We start from the raw sequence: 18097 nt of genomic DNA on the forward strand, positions 1-18097 counted from the left end.
CAATACTGTGATGGCCTCAGCCATAGATCAACATGAAACGGCCATGGGCATACATGTGACCCCTCCCTCCTGAACCCCCCTCCTATGTTCCTCCCCAGCCCTCCAGGTAGTCACAGAGTACCTACCGGCTTTGGGTTCCCTGCAGCATGCATCAAACTCCCACTGGCTATCTGTTTTACATATGATAACGTATATGTTTCGATACTATTCTCCCAAATCATCCCACCGTCTTCTCCCACCGAGTCCAAAAGTCTGTTCTTTATGTCTCTGTCTGGTTTGTTGCTCTGCATGTAGGAGTGTCAGTATGATCTTTCTAGATTTCAGATATATGCATTAATACATGATATTTGTCTTTCTCTTTCTGACTTCACTCTGTATAATAGGCTCTAGGTTCATTCACCTCATTAGAACTGACTTAAATGCATTCCTTTTTATAGCTGAGTAATATTCCATTGTGTATAGTACCGCAACTTCCTTATCTATTCATCTGCTGATGAACATATCTAGGTTGCTTCCATGTCCTAGCTATTGTAAATAGTGCTTCACTGAACACTGGGGTACAAGTGTCTTTTTCAATTATGATTTCCTCAGGGTATATGCCCAGTAGAAGGATTGCTGGGTCATATGGTAGTTTTATTCCTAGTTTTTAAAGGAATCTCCATATTGTTCTCCAGAGTGGTTGTATCAGTTTGCATTCCCACCAACAGTGCAAGAGGGTTCCCTTTTCTATGCACCCTCTCCAGCATTTACTGTTTGTAGACTCTTTGGTGATGGTCATTCTGACTGGTGTGAGATGATACTGAGAGAGTTGATTCTTAGGTACGTTGATAAGGTGTTGGGGGACCTCAAGGAGGGAGGGGTCCAGGGCTCTCAAGGAGGAGAAAGGGACAAACATTTTTTTCCTACATTCCTTAGTCTTAGTCACATAAGACTTTTCTTTAAGACCAGAGCTAATGATTATGCAACAAAACAACTGTCTTGCTCAAGGGTATGTTTTTCCTTAAGCTCTGTACTAATGATTATATGATAACAATGTATCTTGCTTGAGGACATGTTTCTCCTTAGTCAGGAACCTTCTAACTAATCTTGTTGTATTAGAATGTATGTTGTGGGAGTGGGTCTGGTAGTGAGGGGGGCATTCTCCATCCCTCTTCTGATGTCTGTGTCAGAGGTTTTCTCTGTTCTTCTTCACTGGAATAAAACTTTTCCACATAAAAGCTCTGAGTAATCAAGCCTGGTCCCTGATCCAGAAGCTAAATCTTCTTTGGAGATCATGAATCCGATATTGTTCACCCTAAGCTATCAATACCTCACGGTAATTTTGATTTGCATTTCTCTGATAATGAGCATGTGTTTATTAGCCAACTGTATGACTTTGGTGAAATGTCTATTCAGGTATTCTGCCCACTTTTTGGTTGGGTTATCTGTTTTTCTGGTATTGAACTGCATGAGCTACTTGTATATTTTAGAAATTAATTCTTTGGCAGTTGTTTCATTTGCTATTATTTTCTTCCATTCTGAAGGCTGTCTTTTCATCTTGCTTATAGTTTCCTTCGTTGTGCAAAAACTTTTAAGTTTAATTAGGTCCCATTTGCTTGTTTTTGTTTTTATTTCCACTACTCTAGAAGGTGGGTCATAGAGGATCTTGCTGTGATTTATGTCAGAGAGTTTTCTGCCTATGTTTTCCTCTAAGAGTTTTATAGTTTCTGGTCTTACATTTAGGTCTTTAATCCACTTTATTTTTGTATATGGTCTTAGGAAGTGTTCTAATTTCATTCTTTCACATATAGTTGACCAGTTTTTCCAGCACAACTTGCTGAAGGGACTCTTTTCTCTACTGTATATTTTTGCTTCCTTTGTCAAAGATAAGATGTCCACAGGTGTGTGGATTTATCTCTGGGCTTTCTATCTTGTTCCATTGGTCTATATTTCTATTTCTGTACCAGTACCATACTGTTTTGATCTTTATAGTAAAATAAAAATCTAAAAAAAAAAGCACAGAGAATTCTGAAGCAGAAAGGAGATCAGTGGTTTGACTCGAATTCTACCTTGCTCTACTCCTCTGAAGCTCCATTCTGAGTCATTCTTTTGTTTGAATATATCTGTTATTTTGCCTTCACTTTTTTTTTTGGTCTCCACTTTTGCCCAATAACTTCACTAAGCACAAAAATCTCAATTTATAGTTATGTCCTTCAGCACATTGAAGATATAACTTCATTATCATTTGGTCTCTACTTCTGCTTCTGAGAAGGCAGCTGTCAAATTTATTGTTGTTTATTTGTAAGTAATTTAGTGTTATCTTTCTGGTTACTTTACGATCTTAGGTTTTACAATGATGCTTCTGGATGCTGAATTTCCTTTTCTCTTTCTTCTCTTCTCCTTCTGTTCTGTTCTTCTTTCTTTCTTCTCCTTTTTTCTTTCTTTCTTCTCTTTTCCTTTTCACATTTTTTTTTTTTTTTTTTGCTTCTTCTTGCTTATATATTCTTCTAGGTAAACTTTAGCATATCTAGTATTTCAAAAAGTTTTAAAGAGAATTTAAATTTTGATTGTAATTTTATTTAATCTATTAATTAACTTGGAACAAATCAATATTTTTGGTATGCTTAATATTCCTATTTAGGAACATGTTATTTCTACCAAATTAAAAATGTCTCTTTGTAAATGTTTGCTAATTATCAAATCACCTTACATAATTCTTGTCAGATAAGTTTATGTTTGCTATATCTTTGTTTCTATTTTGAATAGACAATATCCTTTTTAAAAAAACCTGTATTTTCTATTTGATTATTGCTGCATTAAAGAAATCTACTGATTTTTTTTCATATTTTTACTATTGAGATAGGTCGGATTCTACATGGTGTTTAAAGAAATAACCTAAAGCTCAAAACTAAAAATGGATGCAAACAGGAAAGATTTTTTCAAATGCAGGAAAATCTTTTTTTAAAATTTTTCTATGTTTTGAACAATTTTAGGTTTATAACAAAATTAAAAGAAATCTACAGAGACTGAAACCTATTTTTAATGACAAGTATATTTATTAGACAAGTTTAGTTGACTAGAGAGTACATTTTATTTACAAATAGACAGGAAAAGAAAAGTAAGAATTGAATATAATCAAGAGAAAATATTTTAATATATTTATTTTCCTGCTAAAGTTTAGATAAACATATTTGACTACAGAAATGCCTAGTTGTAAAGGCTAATCAAACTTAAATGGGGAAATAAATAGACAGAAAGATTTGGTGTACTAAAATTTGTAGAATTTGGATGATATTCTCCAAGGAATAATTAAAGATACTAATAAATTACAATGCAGAGTTAGTAGAAATAATTTTTGAGACATCAGCATATACCTAACTTTTCCCCTAGAATATAGTTAAGTGTATACCCTAGAATTTACAGAATCAGCATTATTATTTGAGGATAAAGTAAAACAAATGATCAATTTACAATTTAGAAATACTTGGAAGAGCTTAAGTGGCTGCCTAACTTTGTAGAAACAAATCAGGTCAGACCAATTAAATTCTATTCTATGGCAGAATGGCCACCTAAAAAGATAAGAAGCATTTGTAAAACATAATCTGTTTTAATTTCAATAAATGTTTTTGTTTCATTGTATATGATATCTTATTTTTAAGCTAAGACAGTATAGGGCGATGTGCCATTCTCAATGGTTAGTTATCTTTAACGTGTTCCCAACTGGGTGCTCATATTAACAGGCAGTAACAAAAATTCATCATGGAGTCCTTGATCTTGAATCTAAAGAATCTTAGAATCTAAAGAACTTGAATCTAAAGAAAGGAGTCTAAACTTGAACACTGAACAAAAGATTTGAGATAAACTGAGCTAAATATTAGTATTAGTATCTGGTGACAGACTTAAAAACAATATTGAAATATTAGAAAGAAAAATTCTAAAAAAAGAATTGATACCAGTAGAGAAAACTATACAATATGAAAAGTATTTTTTGAACATTTTTGGGATAAAACAGTTGCATGGCATGGAAATACTGGCTCAATAAGAGTATAAAATTAAAAAAAAAAATCCAGTATGTTTGTGGGGTAGAAGTTGAGCTGAGGTGTAAGTATCAAGATAACCATAGATCAAAATGTGATAGTAACAAAAAGTACTTATTAAAAGAGAGAAAGAAAGAAATGTGGAAGGAAAGGAAGAAAGAGATGCAAACAGAATTTAGTTGTATTGAAAAGCATATGGCATCCAAGCTCTAAAAAAAATCACTCTTTTATACACTACTAGTCATGCTTAGATTAGAATGTTACATCTCATTTTAGTCAACACATTTTAAAAGGATGTGAAGAATGAAAATGGATTTGAAGAAGGGCAACAAGAATGATTGAAGTGCTAGGGTATATATCCTTGGATGAAAAGTTAAGAGTTCAGTATTGTTTGGACTAGAAAAGGGATAGGTAAAGGATGGTTTTATTATCATTTTCAAGTTAGAAAGGATTTTTGTGAAAGATAACCCCCATTGGTGATTTCTCAGATCTATAGAGGATGAAAAAAGCACAAAGGAGCTTAAGTTTAAAGCAGAAAAGATCAGGTTTGGATACAAGGCAGATGTCTCTGCCATCAGGGAGATGAAATTTGAAATGACTTCTAAAGGAGGCTATGAGCCAAGCAGCCATGCCGGTCTCCATTTGGGCGTATTGTTAAGCATGAAAACAAGCTTGGGAAAGATGACCTATATCAGGGCTCAGCAAACTACTGCCTACAAGTCAAATCTGGCCCACCACCCATTTTTGGACAACCCATGAGCTAAGAATGTCTTACATTTTAAAATTGTTGAGAACAAATCAAAAGAAGAATATTTTATGACAGAAGAAAATTATATGAAATTTGGTTTCACTGTCCATAAATAAAGTTTTGCTGGAACTCAGCCACCTCCATTTGTTAAGATACAGGGGCTACTTTGGTGCTTGCAACGGCAGAGTTGAGTAGTTGCAACTGAGACCATACGGTCCACAAAATCTAAAATAATTATTATCTGGCACTTTTGGGGAAAAGTTTCCTGACGCTTGACCTATATGATTGTAGCCACTTATACAACATGTGGATTTTTTTTTTTCCCTCCGAAGTCTAGAAGCTTTCTCTGTTGTAATAGAAGTGAACCCCCCTGGGGTCAGCGGATGAATATACGCGGCACATTTTTTGAAGTATCTTTGAGAGAGCTTTGGGTCCGCAGAAGAACACGCCGATGTTGCTGCTGCGGTGGAGGTGAGACAAGAAGAGAATATGTTACACAGGGCAAGGCCAGCCAGCAGCCAAGACAGAAGGGTACAGTTAGCGAGTAGCCGCGGTTGTGACTTTACATATTTTTCTCCACCCACTTTCTTTTTTCCTTGAAATCTTTTCTCCTACTTTTAGCACCATGTTCTCTCACAGGTTCCCAGAATCCTGTTAAGCTCTGTATCACAAGATGCTGTGGGATATAGATAGGTGATGTAAAGAAGGTTGAGGTTGGCAGGTGCCATGATGACAGATGAAGGCGTTTCATTATAGAGGTGATATTGGGTGGAATTTTGGTCGTGACCTTGATTAGCATTCTCTTGGATTGCTGACTACAATGTCACCTCCCTGAGAGCAAGAACCTGGTCTGTCTTACTCATCTCTGTAATCCTGGGTAGACAACCAATATTTGTTTGCTGAAGAAATGAATAAATGGCTCTGTTCCCTATTATCTGCATGGTCTTGAGCAAGACTATGAACCTCAATCTCAATATGAGTTGAACTAAGATTATAGTGACTACTTGGTATGTTTTATCCAAAGCAAAATGAGATAATGCATTCCAAAAGGTTTAAAAAGTGTTAGTTATTGCTATTTTTCAACTCTGCCTATTCATAGTTAAGATCATCTATACAAAAGTTCTAGCAACGTTTGCTTACTTCTCCTGCTGGAATTACTTTAATTTTCAAAGAAGGCCAAAAAAAAGAGTTGGAAAGGAAAATCACATGGCTGAAAATGAGGTCACCTCAAAGTTGTCCTCTCTAACTATGGTATTTCAGAATAATGTCCCAGGGCTGCTCCAATCTCTTGAAAACACAACTGCTGGCTCTCCTTATATATAATGAGTTAGCACCAGGATTCAGGTTGTCTCTGAAAAGTGGGAGTGGCCAGTCTCTACAGGGACTTATAGAAACCGCGATTTCCCTTATCTTGCATTGTACTATTCCTTGTAACATTTTCTAATCTCTGGCACAAGCTTAATTAGAGGGTTGGAGTCTGGGTCAAAAGTCCTCATACTTTGCTAGGCATAAGATTATCTAGGCAGATTATTAAAACAGAGTCTCAGGCTCGAATCCAAGGAGTCATTTTTAGCAAGCCTCCCAGGAGCTATTAAAGCACATGGGCCCCATGAGCTACCCTCTGAGAAACACTGTCTTAGAAACACTTCAGGACCAGCCCTCCGCACCACCTTTACCTCCTCATATCGTGTTTGTTGCGGAACTCCTCTATAACCTCATTCTTCTTAGCTCGTGTGTTAACATGATTCTCTGCCATGTACTGAATCCACATTTAATTATGTGATCCTGAACAATAATAGCCATGGTAGGAATGGATGGTTCAACGACATTTCAAACTCTAGCTTCAAAGGAACTTATCAAGTGGATTCGTTGTAAATGACAATATGTTTAAAATGTTTAAATATTATTTTTAAAGAGATTATTCCTATGGCTAAATTCGAGAAAACACTTTTTCAGGAAACATTTCCCACTGAAAAAAATATGAGTTTATGACTTAATGAAGTAATTTAAAGGTGTTTATGGGCTTCCCTAGTGGCTCAGACAATAAAGACTCTACTTTCAATGCAAGAGACCTGAATTCCATCCCTGGATTGGGACGATCCCCTGGAGAAGGGAATGGCAACCCACTCCGGTATTCTTGCCTTAAGAATTTCATGGACAGGGAGCCTGGTGGGCTAAAGTTCATGGGGTCTCAAAGAGTCAGACACGACTGAGCAACTAACACACATGGAAATATCAGCCAATGGTTGAGAGCTGTTGATTCATCACTTCATTGATGGGCATGTTAATTAGCTTCCCAAAGTCCTCCTTTGGGGACTTTGTCCATGGTGACAGTTCTATACCAAACTCCTAAGTGCCTCTGTGAGGGTTAGATCAGACTTAGCACATAGTGAGCTGTCAAGAATGGTTAGCTTACATTACAACCTACATTATGTCTTCCTGCTCCATGAAGCTGACCACAGGATGTGTGTGTGATGTGCGCTGTTAACCGAGCAGTGATTACAGACTTCCTGGATCAGCACTCTTGCACTAGGATTTTTTTTTTAATCTGAAGTGTTCATCTTTTTTTTTTCTTAGTTTTTTTACTTTGTATTGGGGTATAGCTGGCTATAATGTTGTCATAGTTTCAGATGAACAGTGAAGGGGCTCAGCCATACATATACATGTGTCCATTCTCCCCGGTACTCCCCTCCCGCCCAGGCTTGTACTAGGTTTTTTGAGTTCTGGACTGCCGCAGTTTGAATGATAGATGGGTCAGGCAAAAGCCTTCCCCTTGAGGAGTCTGATGCCCAGAGGCAACCTTGCATCTCTGTTCAAAGACACTGTTATGGGTGGTGATATTTTTCCATTAGTGTAGGTGTCACCAAAGAGGTTGCCCACTGGTCCATTCCCAACAGGCTACGATTGCCCTTTCGTTTGCAGCCGCGTGTGACTGTTTGCAGATCGTGAAGATGCTCTTTGATGCTCTGCCTTTAAGACTCCATTTCAAAGGATTCTGATTGCTGGCTGCCAGGTGTACCCCTGGTGTCCCCAGCAGTTCACAGCTACCCTGCCTCTTTTGAAGCTGCGGCTATAACACTGCACAGCTGAGTACACATGTTTCTGTATTTATGTAACTGTCATGGTTATGTAATCTCCAAAAAGTCTCACAAAGGCCCTTCATCACCTACCTTCCACGAAGGCAGAAAGGCCAGTCCTTCCTTAGCTCTCTGTGCATTATGGGCCCCACACATGGCATTCTTTTGTGTGCCTTTCTTCCCTGCCTCGGCGTTTGTAATTTCAACTATGGAGCTTTCTCATCACGAAGCCTCACTGGGAAGCAAGGAGCCAAGAGGCCTCACAAAGTAGAAAAGGCACTGATGTGGCAGCGTTTTTTTTTTTTTTTTTTCTTTTATGAGGCAGTGGACAAGTGCAACAGAACCTTAATGGGGTTGCTAAAGAAAAAACATTCTTCTATAAAGTTTAATTACCCACGAATGCTCAGAATGAAAAAAAAAAAGATTCTCTGTAAAAGAAGTATAAAAACACAAGGCATTATTCTTCAGTTTACAGCCTGCAAGTTGCAGAGTTTGCACACACGGGAGGCATTGGATTGGGGACAACATTAGCAGCATTGATCAGTCTGGGCATCTGACTTTGATGGGGAAAGGACAAATTTTACACAAGCTGCAGAGATGGTTAACATTAACAGCATTTTTAGCTCTGATAAACAATAAAGAAAATTTTCTTCGTCCCCTCTTATTTGCTAAATGACTATTGTGCTCATTTTTTTTGTGGGCTTGATGCATTTTTCAAAACAATTTGGTGATGCCATGCATGAAAGGCAGCCAAAATGTCACTCCCCGGGAGGTTTCTGGCCAGCAGATATATGGGGGAGCGAGGGTAATCCCACCACCTTGCTCTCTTCCCAGGTTCTCCCATCTTGAGCCCTGCTCTCTTTAAATTGCATGTTTGTTTTTATGTGTTGGCTCTTATGCTTGGTAAGTTATAACCCTATAGGGGCAGACCCTAAACCCCATTTAAAAAAAATCAAATTACTTTATGCCCTGAGTGCACTCTGCAAATAAAATCGATAAACAGAAGCTTCCTGTGGATTTATGGAGGCTTAGAAAGACAATGAGAACGACAAGCTCACTATCAGACAATGGACTCACTATCAGACTTCTATTTAATCTTTTCTAGAGAATGCTTTTCATTAGAGAAGCCTCCAAATAATTCATCTCATAATTACATTTTGTACACCTTCCTTTTTGTAACCTGAGATGATAACTGCGTTGGGCATTTTTTTTTTTTAAACGCGCCTCCCGATTATTTGTAGCAGCTTCCTCTGCTACTTTTCGTTGAGACCTAATTACTCGGGGGTTGATTAGGGGCTACAGGCATCCCTAACGGTGTTTGCACGTGGCTGACACACTTCCCTAGCTCTTCCCACCAACTCCATCCTCTTTGGTGAGTCAGCACTCTTGTCCCAGATTCCTCATCCTTCTCATGGTCCCTTCACTAGCTAAAGCTGGTGACTGGACTTGGCTCTTGGCTCTGAGGAGCACAAAGTTGCTGCCTCTGAGAGCATCATGGTTACAAATGTGTGTTGTTGTTTTGTGTTCGCTCAGTCATGTTCAACTCTTTGCAACCCCATGGACTGTAGCCCACCAGGCTTCTCTGTCCATGGAATTTTCCAGGTAAGAATACTGGAGTGGGTTTCCATTTCCTTCTCCAGGGGATCTTCCTGACCCAGGGATCAAACCTGCATTTCTTGGGTCTCCTGCATTGGCAGGCAGATTCTTTACCACTGCGCCACCTGGGAAGCCCCTCATGATTAAAATAGGGGAGAGAAATGAAAGCAACTGACTTGTAGTATTGGATCCCCATGGCAGAGCTATGTTTCTGCCAATTGGGTCCTCTCCTTCCTCTGATAAAACTTTGAAAACATACACCTCACACAGAAATACATCACACAGAAATATCCTAATATTTTTGCTGTATCACCTGATGCGAAGACCTGACTCATTTGAAAAGACCCTGATGTTGGGAAAGATTGAAGGCAGGAGGAGAAGGGGACGACAGAGGATGAGATGGTTGGATGGCATCACTGACTCAATGGACATGGGTTTGGGTGGACTCCGAGAGTTGGTGATGGACAGGGAGGCCTGGCGTGCTGCGGTTCATGGGGTCATAAAGAGTTGGACACTCCTCAGCGACTGAACTGAACTGAATGCTTCAATAGATAACTCCCAAAGAGAACTGAAGAATAATGATAAATTTACCTTGTGCTCACCCACCTCCCTAATCCCACCTCCCACAAATGGAATAGTTCCACCAATTTTCCGTGAATCTTCCCTTGATCTTAACAGGAGGACTGGATGTCTTCTGATGGAAAGACATTATTTATGTATGCTAACAATACCCAGTCATAAGATTATGGTGGCTTTCTTCTTCTCTTGAAGCTATAATATGTTTTGTGTGGAATTTCTACCAAAGTCTACTTCTTTGAATATTCTGAGCAATTTAGTCATATAAGGAGTATTTAGGATATCCTTTTAGACAGACAGACTTGTGTGCTATAATCAGAATGTTAATTTCTCAAAAATATTATTCAAAAACATTTTGTGCATCAGATCAGATCAGATCAGTCGCTCAATAGTGTCCGACTCTTTGCGACCCCATGAATCGCAGCACGCCAGGCCTCCCTGTCCATCACCAACTCCCAGAGTTCACTGAGACTCACGTCCATCGAGTCAGTGATGCCATCCAGCCATCTCATCCTCTGTCGTCCCCTTCTCCTCCTGCCCCCAATTCCTCCCAGCATCAGAGTCTTTTCAATGAGTCAACTCTTCACATGAGGTGGCCAAAATACTGGAGTTTCAGCTTTAGCACCATTCCTTCCAAAGAAATCCCAGGGCTGATCTCCTTCAGAATGGACTGGTTGGATCTCCTTGCAGTCCAAGGGACTCTCAAGAGTCTTCTCCAACACCACAGTTCAAAAGCATCAATTCTTTGGCGCTCAGCCTTCTTCACAGTCCAACTCTCACATCCATTCATGACCACAGGAAAAACCATAGCCTTGACTAGACGGACCTTTGTTGGCAAAGTAATGTCTCTGCTTTTGAATATGCTATCTAGGTTTGTACATATGTACACACAAATGAGAATCGGGAGGGTGTGCACACAAGCAAATGTGGCTCCAGGTGGACACATTTACTCAATTTAGTGGAAAGGTATTTTTACATTTCTGAAAACAATGGGTGGTCTAAAATGCATTCAGGTAGCATGGATCAGAAGCTCCCAGTCATATGGTAAGTTGGCATCTTTCTTCACTTTGGGGTTGTACTGTTCTAACAAATGGTAGTATTCTTCTATTCTTTATTTTTTCTTCCAGAGAAAAGAAACACTTCTACTGAAGCAATGAAAAAATGGTCAGATCTTCTAAGTTTTTAATCATAATTAATTGCATAAAGTTTTACGCCTACAAGGCATGGTGAAGTTATTAGTAGATAAGTCAAAAGTGGCAAACTATAAATATTATGTGAAAAGTAAGATCAAAAATTGAAGTCTTATGGAGTATCATTTTATTCAATTAATTAAAAACAACAGACCTACAAATCCAGAAGGTTGAGCACACACATAATATGTGTTTATCAAAAAGTAGCTAGATGTGATAAAGATATATTTATTTTCATTCTGTCTACCTTCTTGGAAACAATTTCCTGATTTTCTGAATATTTGCCTAAAGCTTGGCATCACAATAACATCTACAAATAATGATATGTAGCTCCCATTTTTGTATAAGACATGCATTTCTAAAGATTAATAAGACACAGATATAAGTGTGTGTATTTAATTAACATTTATATTTTAATGAAGAGAATAGTTTCCATTGTGAGTTTAGAGTAGTTTTCTGTGCTTGTCTGACTTAAGCAACGGACAGCAATAGTTCCATGAATGTCAGTTTGGCCATGTCAGTAAAAGACTTACTTTTTCCATGTCCACTTATTATTTGTTGATCTTCTTTTAAAATTATACTTGTGCTTTTGTTATACAGCTGATACAATTATGAAAATTAATTGCACATAAAAACAACAGAGTATGCTTCCCTATTTTCTACTTTCTGTCTTTGATCTCTTTAAAATTTTTTCTTTCCCTTTTCTTATTTGTATTCATTTTGATGCCCATCAATTTGTTTCTCTATTACTGTTATTTTTGCAATTTTCTGCTTCCTTTATAGCTTGCACTGTTCTCTTTGATCTGCTTCCCTTCAAGCTTTATTTTTGGTGCTGTTTTTCATGTTCTGTAAAAAAATATTTTTGCCCCTCTTCCCTTTATTCTTTTGATTTAACTCCTTCTTCTTAGAACAAGAACAGACTCCTGCTTTAAATGAACAGGTAAATGTTTTTAAAAGAGTAAGCCCTAAGAATACTCCGCTTTGCACAGATGAATGGAAATGGTTGAGAGCCTACTTCAAAGACCCTCAAGAACAAAGAACCTTTTCTGAGGCCATGAACAAATCCACCAATTCTTTCTGGCCCATCTTTGCCAAAAGATATGAGCTAATGACAGGACAGACCTGTCTTGTATGAGTAGCCAATGAGGCTTGGGAACAAACATCTCCTTGACATAATTGGGGGGGAAACATACTGTTTATCTCTTTAATAACCACCTTGAGGAAAATTAATGTGACTTTGTTCTTTGTGCAGGACAATAATTGAATTGTGTGTTTTATTTATAACTTGGCAAAGGCCAGGATATTGAAATACTTCTTAATATTAGATTTTCTTGTTTAAAAATTAGATTCTATTGGCATTCTCTTTCTGTGATGTCTTCATTAAAAGCTTCATTAAACATAAATCTTCTTTTACACAGCAGAAAACAAAATTACTTTAAGGAGGTCATTTAAAAAGTCTTTTGGAAGAGTAGTGCTAAGCCTTCTACTGGTGACTTGTCTTTTCCCAGGAATCTGGCATTCCATGAATAAAAGGATAATTGAGCTTTCCTAACCAGTGAATCCCAAAGGAAATCAACCCTAAATGTTCACTGGAGGGACTGATGCTGAATCTGAAGCTTCAATACTTTGGCCACTTGATGTGAAGAGCCAACTCATTGGAAAAGACCATGATGCTGGGAAAGATTGAGGGCAGGAGGAGAAGGGGATGACAGAGGATGAGATGGATGGCATCACCAACTCAATGGACGTGAATGTGAACAAACTCTAGGAGGCAGTGAAGGACAGAGAAGCCTGGTGGGCTACAGTCCTTGCAGTGGCAAGGAGTAGGACATGACTTAGTGACTGGACAATAGCAGCAGCAACAGTGACGCATGTCTAATGTTAATTACATTGATAGTTGAAGTTGTATAATAAGTTGCGGTGTTAGAGAGTCTAAGGTTGTTACAGATACACTATTTTTAGAATTATAGAGGCTTGATTCAGTGACATCCAAACCTTGGTTTTGTTTTTTTGTTTTTTGGTTTTTTTAAACTTTGGAAGAGATGAAGTCTTCTGTTGAGAAGAGAGAGTTTCCATAAGTCTTGTGCTGAAAAATTCAACTGGGCTTTAAGTACATGTATATACTATACTTCGATTATGGCTTTTGAAAAGGAATGAGCACATGGTTCCCAAGGCAATGAGAAAAGTGACAGCTATATGATTTTCCCACTTTCAAAATGTTCCCTACTCCTCACTCCCTGCAAAATCAGACAGACTCAATTCTCAGCACAATGCAATGTGATTTTGGAGGTAGAGTTTGTGCAAACACAGTTCTACCCTCCATCTCTTGATGCTGTGTTTCTGGTTTACACCTTTCTGAGGGAAGGGAGATAATTAAATGGTTTGTTCTGAAAGGTCTTCTAACTGGGATGTAAACTTCATATGTAACACAAATAAACAAATACAGTGTGAAGCATCAATAAGGGACAATCAAAGCTATGGTTTTTCCAATAGTAATGTATAGAAGTGAGAGTTGGACCATAAAGTTGGAGCACTGAAGAACTGATGCTTTTGAACTTTGGTGTTGGAGAAGACTCTCCAGAGTCCCTTGGACAGCAAGGAGATCAAACCAGTCAATCCTAAAGGAAGTCAACTCTGAATATTCATTGGAAGGACTGATGCTGAAGCTGAATCTCCAATACTTTGCCACCTGATGCGAAGAACCAATTTATTGGAAAAGACCCTGATGCTGGGAAAGATTGAAAGAGAAGTGGGCAGCAAGAGGAGAAGAGGGCAGCAGAGGATGAGATGGTTAGAGAGCATCACTCACTCGATGGACATGAATTTGAGCAAACTCTGGGAGATGGGGAGGACAGAAGAACCTAGTATGCTACAGTCCAAGGAGTCACAGAGAGTCAAACATGACTTAACAATTGAACAACAACAAAAACAGCACAGAAAAGAGCAGTCTTATCTATAAAAGCTTAAAGACAAAGATACACATGTCCCTGTCAAAAGCCTACAGTGTGGGAATGTTAGTTCCAAGATAATTGAAAACTGAGTGTAAAACATTTATCAGATGAATAATTTTTTTTCCAAAGGAAGAACATAGCAACCTGATCCATGGCCTCCTGGATCATGCCAGGAACAGTGTCTGCAGTCTCAGGGCCTTGGTACATGCTGCCCTTTTGCTTTTTCCAAGTTGCCCACATGGCACACTTGCCAGCTCCTTACCTCCTTCAGGTCTTTCCTCAAAAGTGGAAACTATTCTTTAAACAAAAGCAATATTAGGACATGCTACTTCCAAGACCTGTAGATGATGTGGGTTCAGAACAATGACCGATTTAGACAATATATATAAATAACAACAAAATCTTTGTATTAGTGCTTTGTACTTCACCAAGTTTTTCAACATACTATGCATTTTTAAATTATGAAAATAAAAATGTGAATGTATAGAATCATGCATGTTTTACGTTTGGCCCCAAAAGCTCAAACAAACTCCCTTGTTTGTCACATAGTCAGTATCTTCCAGAATCAGAAAACACAGCCTTCACTCTTGTCTTATGATCTGAAAGCAAATGCTCTTCCTCTTCTACGATGAAGTTTATCATATAGTAGTCATACTTAAGTGTTTTTTATTAAAACTCATCTCACACACTAGCAAAGTAATGCTCAAAATTCTCCACGCTAGGCTTCAACAGTATGTGAACCATGAACTTCCAGATGTTCAAGCTGGATTTAGAAAAAGCAGAGGAACCAGAGATCAAATTGCCAACATCTGTTGGATCATTGAAAAAGCAAGAGAGTTCCAGAAAAACATCTACTGTGCCTCATTGACTATGCCAAAGCCTTTGACTGTGTGGATCACAGAAAACTGTAAAATTCTTAAAGAGATGGGAATACCAGACCACCTTACCTGCCTCCTGAGAAATCTATATTCAGGTCAAGAAGCAACAGTTAGAACTTGACATGGAACAAGAGACTGGTTCCAAATCAGGAAAGGAGTATGTCAACGCTGTATTGTCACCCTGCTTATTTAACTTACATGCAGAGTACATCATGCGAAATGCTGGGCTGGACAAAGCAGAAGCTGGAGTCAAGATTGCTGGGAGAAATATCAGTAACCTCAGATACACAGATGACACCACCTTTATGGCAGAAAGTGAAGAAGAACTGAAGAGCCTCTTGATGAAAGTGAAAGAAGATAATGAAAAAGCTGAGACATTACCTTGCCAACAAAAGTCCATCTAGTCAAAGCTATGGTTTTTCCAGTAGTCATGTATGGATGTGAGAGTTGGACTACAAAGAAAGCTGAGCAACAAAGAATGGATGCTTTTAAACTGTGGTGTTGGAGAAGACTCTTGAGAGTCCCCTGGACTGCAAGGAGATCAAACCAGTCCATCTTAAAGGAGATCAGTCCTGAATATTCATTGGAAGGACTGATGCTGAAGCTGGAACTCCAATACTTTGGCCACCTGATACGAAGAACTGACTCATTGGAAAAGAACCTGGGAAAAGATGCTTGGAAAGGTTGAAGGCAGAAGGAGAAGGGGACAACAGAGGATGAGATGGTTGAATGGCATCACTGACTCAATGGACATGAGTTTAGCAAGCTCTGGGAGTTGGTGATGGACAGGGATGTCTGGTGTGCTGCAGTCCATGGGGTTGCAGGGAGTCGGACACAACTGAGAGACTGAACTGAACTGAGTTGAACTAATAGTTGATAATGATAGCAGCTAACACTGAACTCAGAGCAGTGTTTTAGGCCCTTTAAAATTCACACAGTTAATCCTCACAGAAGCCTAGGAGGTAAACAGTTTTACTATTTGCAGTTTACGGAGAAGGGGATAGTCAGAGCCAAGTTAAATAATCTGTTCAAGGTAAATTGGTATTAATGATGGAGCCAGGATTTACAATCAGGTTCTCAGACTTCTAAATTCCTGCTTGGTTTTAGAATATTTTTTTCTGCTTTGCAAGATATGCTTTAGGTACAGTTTACAGTTTGGCATAAGTGAATTCTCCAGTTGAGTAATCACAGATCAATTGTGTTTACCCAAGATTTCTTGAAGGCATGGGCAGTTTAAGAAATACCATCTTCTGGACCTAGAGATTATCATGCTAGGTGAAGTAAGTCAGAAAGAGAAAGACAAATACCATATGTTAGCATTTGTATGTAAAACCTAAAATACGACACAAATGAACATACCTATGAAACAGGAACAACTCACAGATGCAGAGAACAGATTTCTGGTTGCCAAAGAGTAGGAAGATGGGGAATGGAAGGTTTGCTAGTTAGGGATTAGCAGATGCAAACTAGTATATGTGTAGTATGAATAAACCACAAGGTCCTACTCTATGGTACAGGGAACTATATTTAGTAGCCTGTGACAATCCATAATGGAAAAGATTATGAAACAGAATGTATATATATAACTGAGACACTTTGCTATACAGCAGAAACTAACACAACATTGTGCATCAACTGTACTCCAATAACAATTAATTTAAAAAATAAATAAAGATAAGTATAATCCCTAAATTTTTTTCAGCTCTATTTCTTTTGGCCCACAAATAATCCATCCTAAAAATCTAATGCAAAGACATAGTAGAGGCTGGTTTGGTAAGTAAATAAATAAATCAAAATTAAAAAGGGATACCATCTTCAATTGAGTTTACGTATTAAAAATTTTAGGGCTTCCCTGGTAGCTCAGTGGTAAAGAATCCACCTGCTAATGCAGGTGACGTGGGTTTGATCCCTGGATTGGGAAGATCCCCTGGAGAAGGAAATGGCAACCCACTCCAGTATTCTTGCCTGGGAAATGCCATGGACAGAGAGCTACAGTCTACGGGGTTGTCAAAGATTCAGATCTGACTTAGCGACTAAACAACAACAATGGAAATTTCAATGCAGTTGACACTTGCCAGATGTTGTAAGATGGTCATGCATAGGTTTGTGCTTCCTGAAATATCCCACGATTACTTTTTCTAAGGTCAATGTTTTACCTCTAAACAAGAGGCCCACTGCTGTGGATTAACTGGTTTGTGCTCGAGAGCTGCTATCCATTCCCACAGTGATGGAGACTGTGTCTCTCCTGGAGGCTCCCAAGAGGCAGAGGAGAGAGAGCTGCTCACCTGGGGTGACTGAAGGCGACCTGCTGGAACTCATGATTCCAGTTGGGTCTTCCATAGTAGGTTTTCTGCCTTAATCCTGTAATCACATCAGCATTTTCATCCCAATGTAAAGCTATGTGAAAGGCCTAAAGTAAAAATTGTGGTATCAGATGGGTGTTCAGAGGGGGAAAAAAAATCTTTAATAAATAAGGATGATGTAATTATGCTCATTTGTAGATTTAACACACAATTATTTTTTATGGGAAATTCTTTGTATTCCACCTGGGCACTATTGAAACAAAGTGCCTTCTATGTGGTTGACATGCAGAAATGCGAGCCTGGAAAGATTTTTCTTGAGAGGATGCAGGTAATATAGTGAAAAAGGGTAAGGGAAAGCAGACACTAAGCTACCTTTTTCCTGCCAAATTTCTCAAAAACTAATCTATAGCTCTGCCCCTGTTCACTTCACAGTAAACCTTAGGGATCTGAGAAGGGCCCTGATGGATTAAAGTGATAGAAAATGCCTAGAGTGAAGCTGGATTTTACAGTTAGATTTGCCTTTTGGAGTGAAACGATCTGTGTTCAAGTTCAAATGCTAGGAGGATGTTGAGTTTGGCAGGCAGAGCAGGTTGCCAGACCTAGTAAGGGGCAAGATTAGAGCTCTGTGGCCAACAGTTTGCCTTTAAATTGCACAAAAGCACCCAGGCATCAAGCAGTTGATAAGTAAGAGCCTGGGGCATAGCCATGCCTCGTGATGAGTTTATAAATTACTATCATCTGTTTCAGCCCATGCTGAACTCC

General features: G+C 38.6%; 1 protein-coding gene across 1 annotated transcript in view; it reads right to left on the reverse strand.

The window, feature by feature from the left end:
- Positions 1–5097: 5097 nt before the first annotated feature.
- The window catches only part of NOX3 (NADPH oxidase 3), a 66058-nt gene continuing 53058 nt past the window's right edge, over positions 5098–18097 (reverse strand). Inside the window, exons 12-13 of the mRNA XM_019967005.2 lie at positions 17318–17442; positions 5098–5224 (exon numbers count right to left, since the gene is read on the reverse strand). Coding sequence (XP_019822564.2) covers positions 5098–5224; positions 17318–17442 — 252 coding nt within the window. The remainder of the gene's footprint in view (positions 5225–17317; positions 17443–18097) is intronic.

The sequence above is a fragment of the Bos indicus genome, chromosome 9, assembly GCF_029378745.1.
Source record: "Bos indicus isolate NIAB-ARS_2022 breed Sahiwal x Tharparkar chromosome 9, NIAB-ARS_B.indTharparkar_mat_pri_1.0, whole genome shotgun sequence".
NCBI lineage: Eukaryota > Metazoa > Chordata > Mammalia > Artiodactyla > Bovidae > Bos > Bos indicus.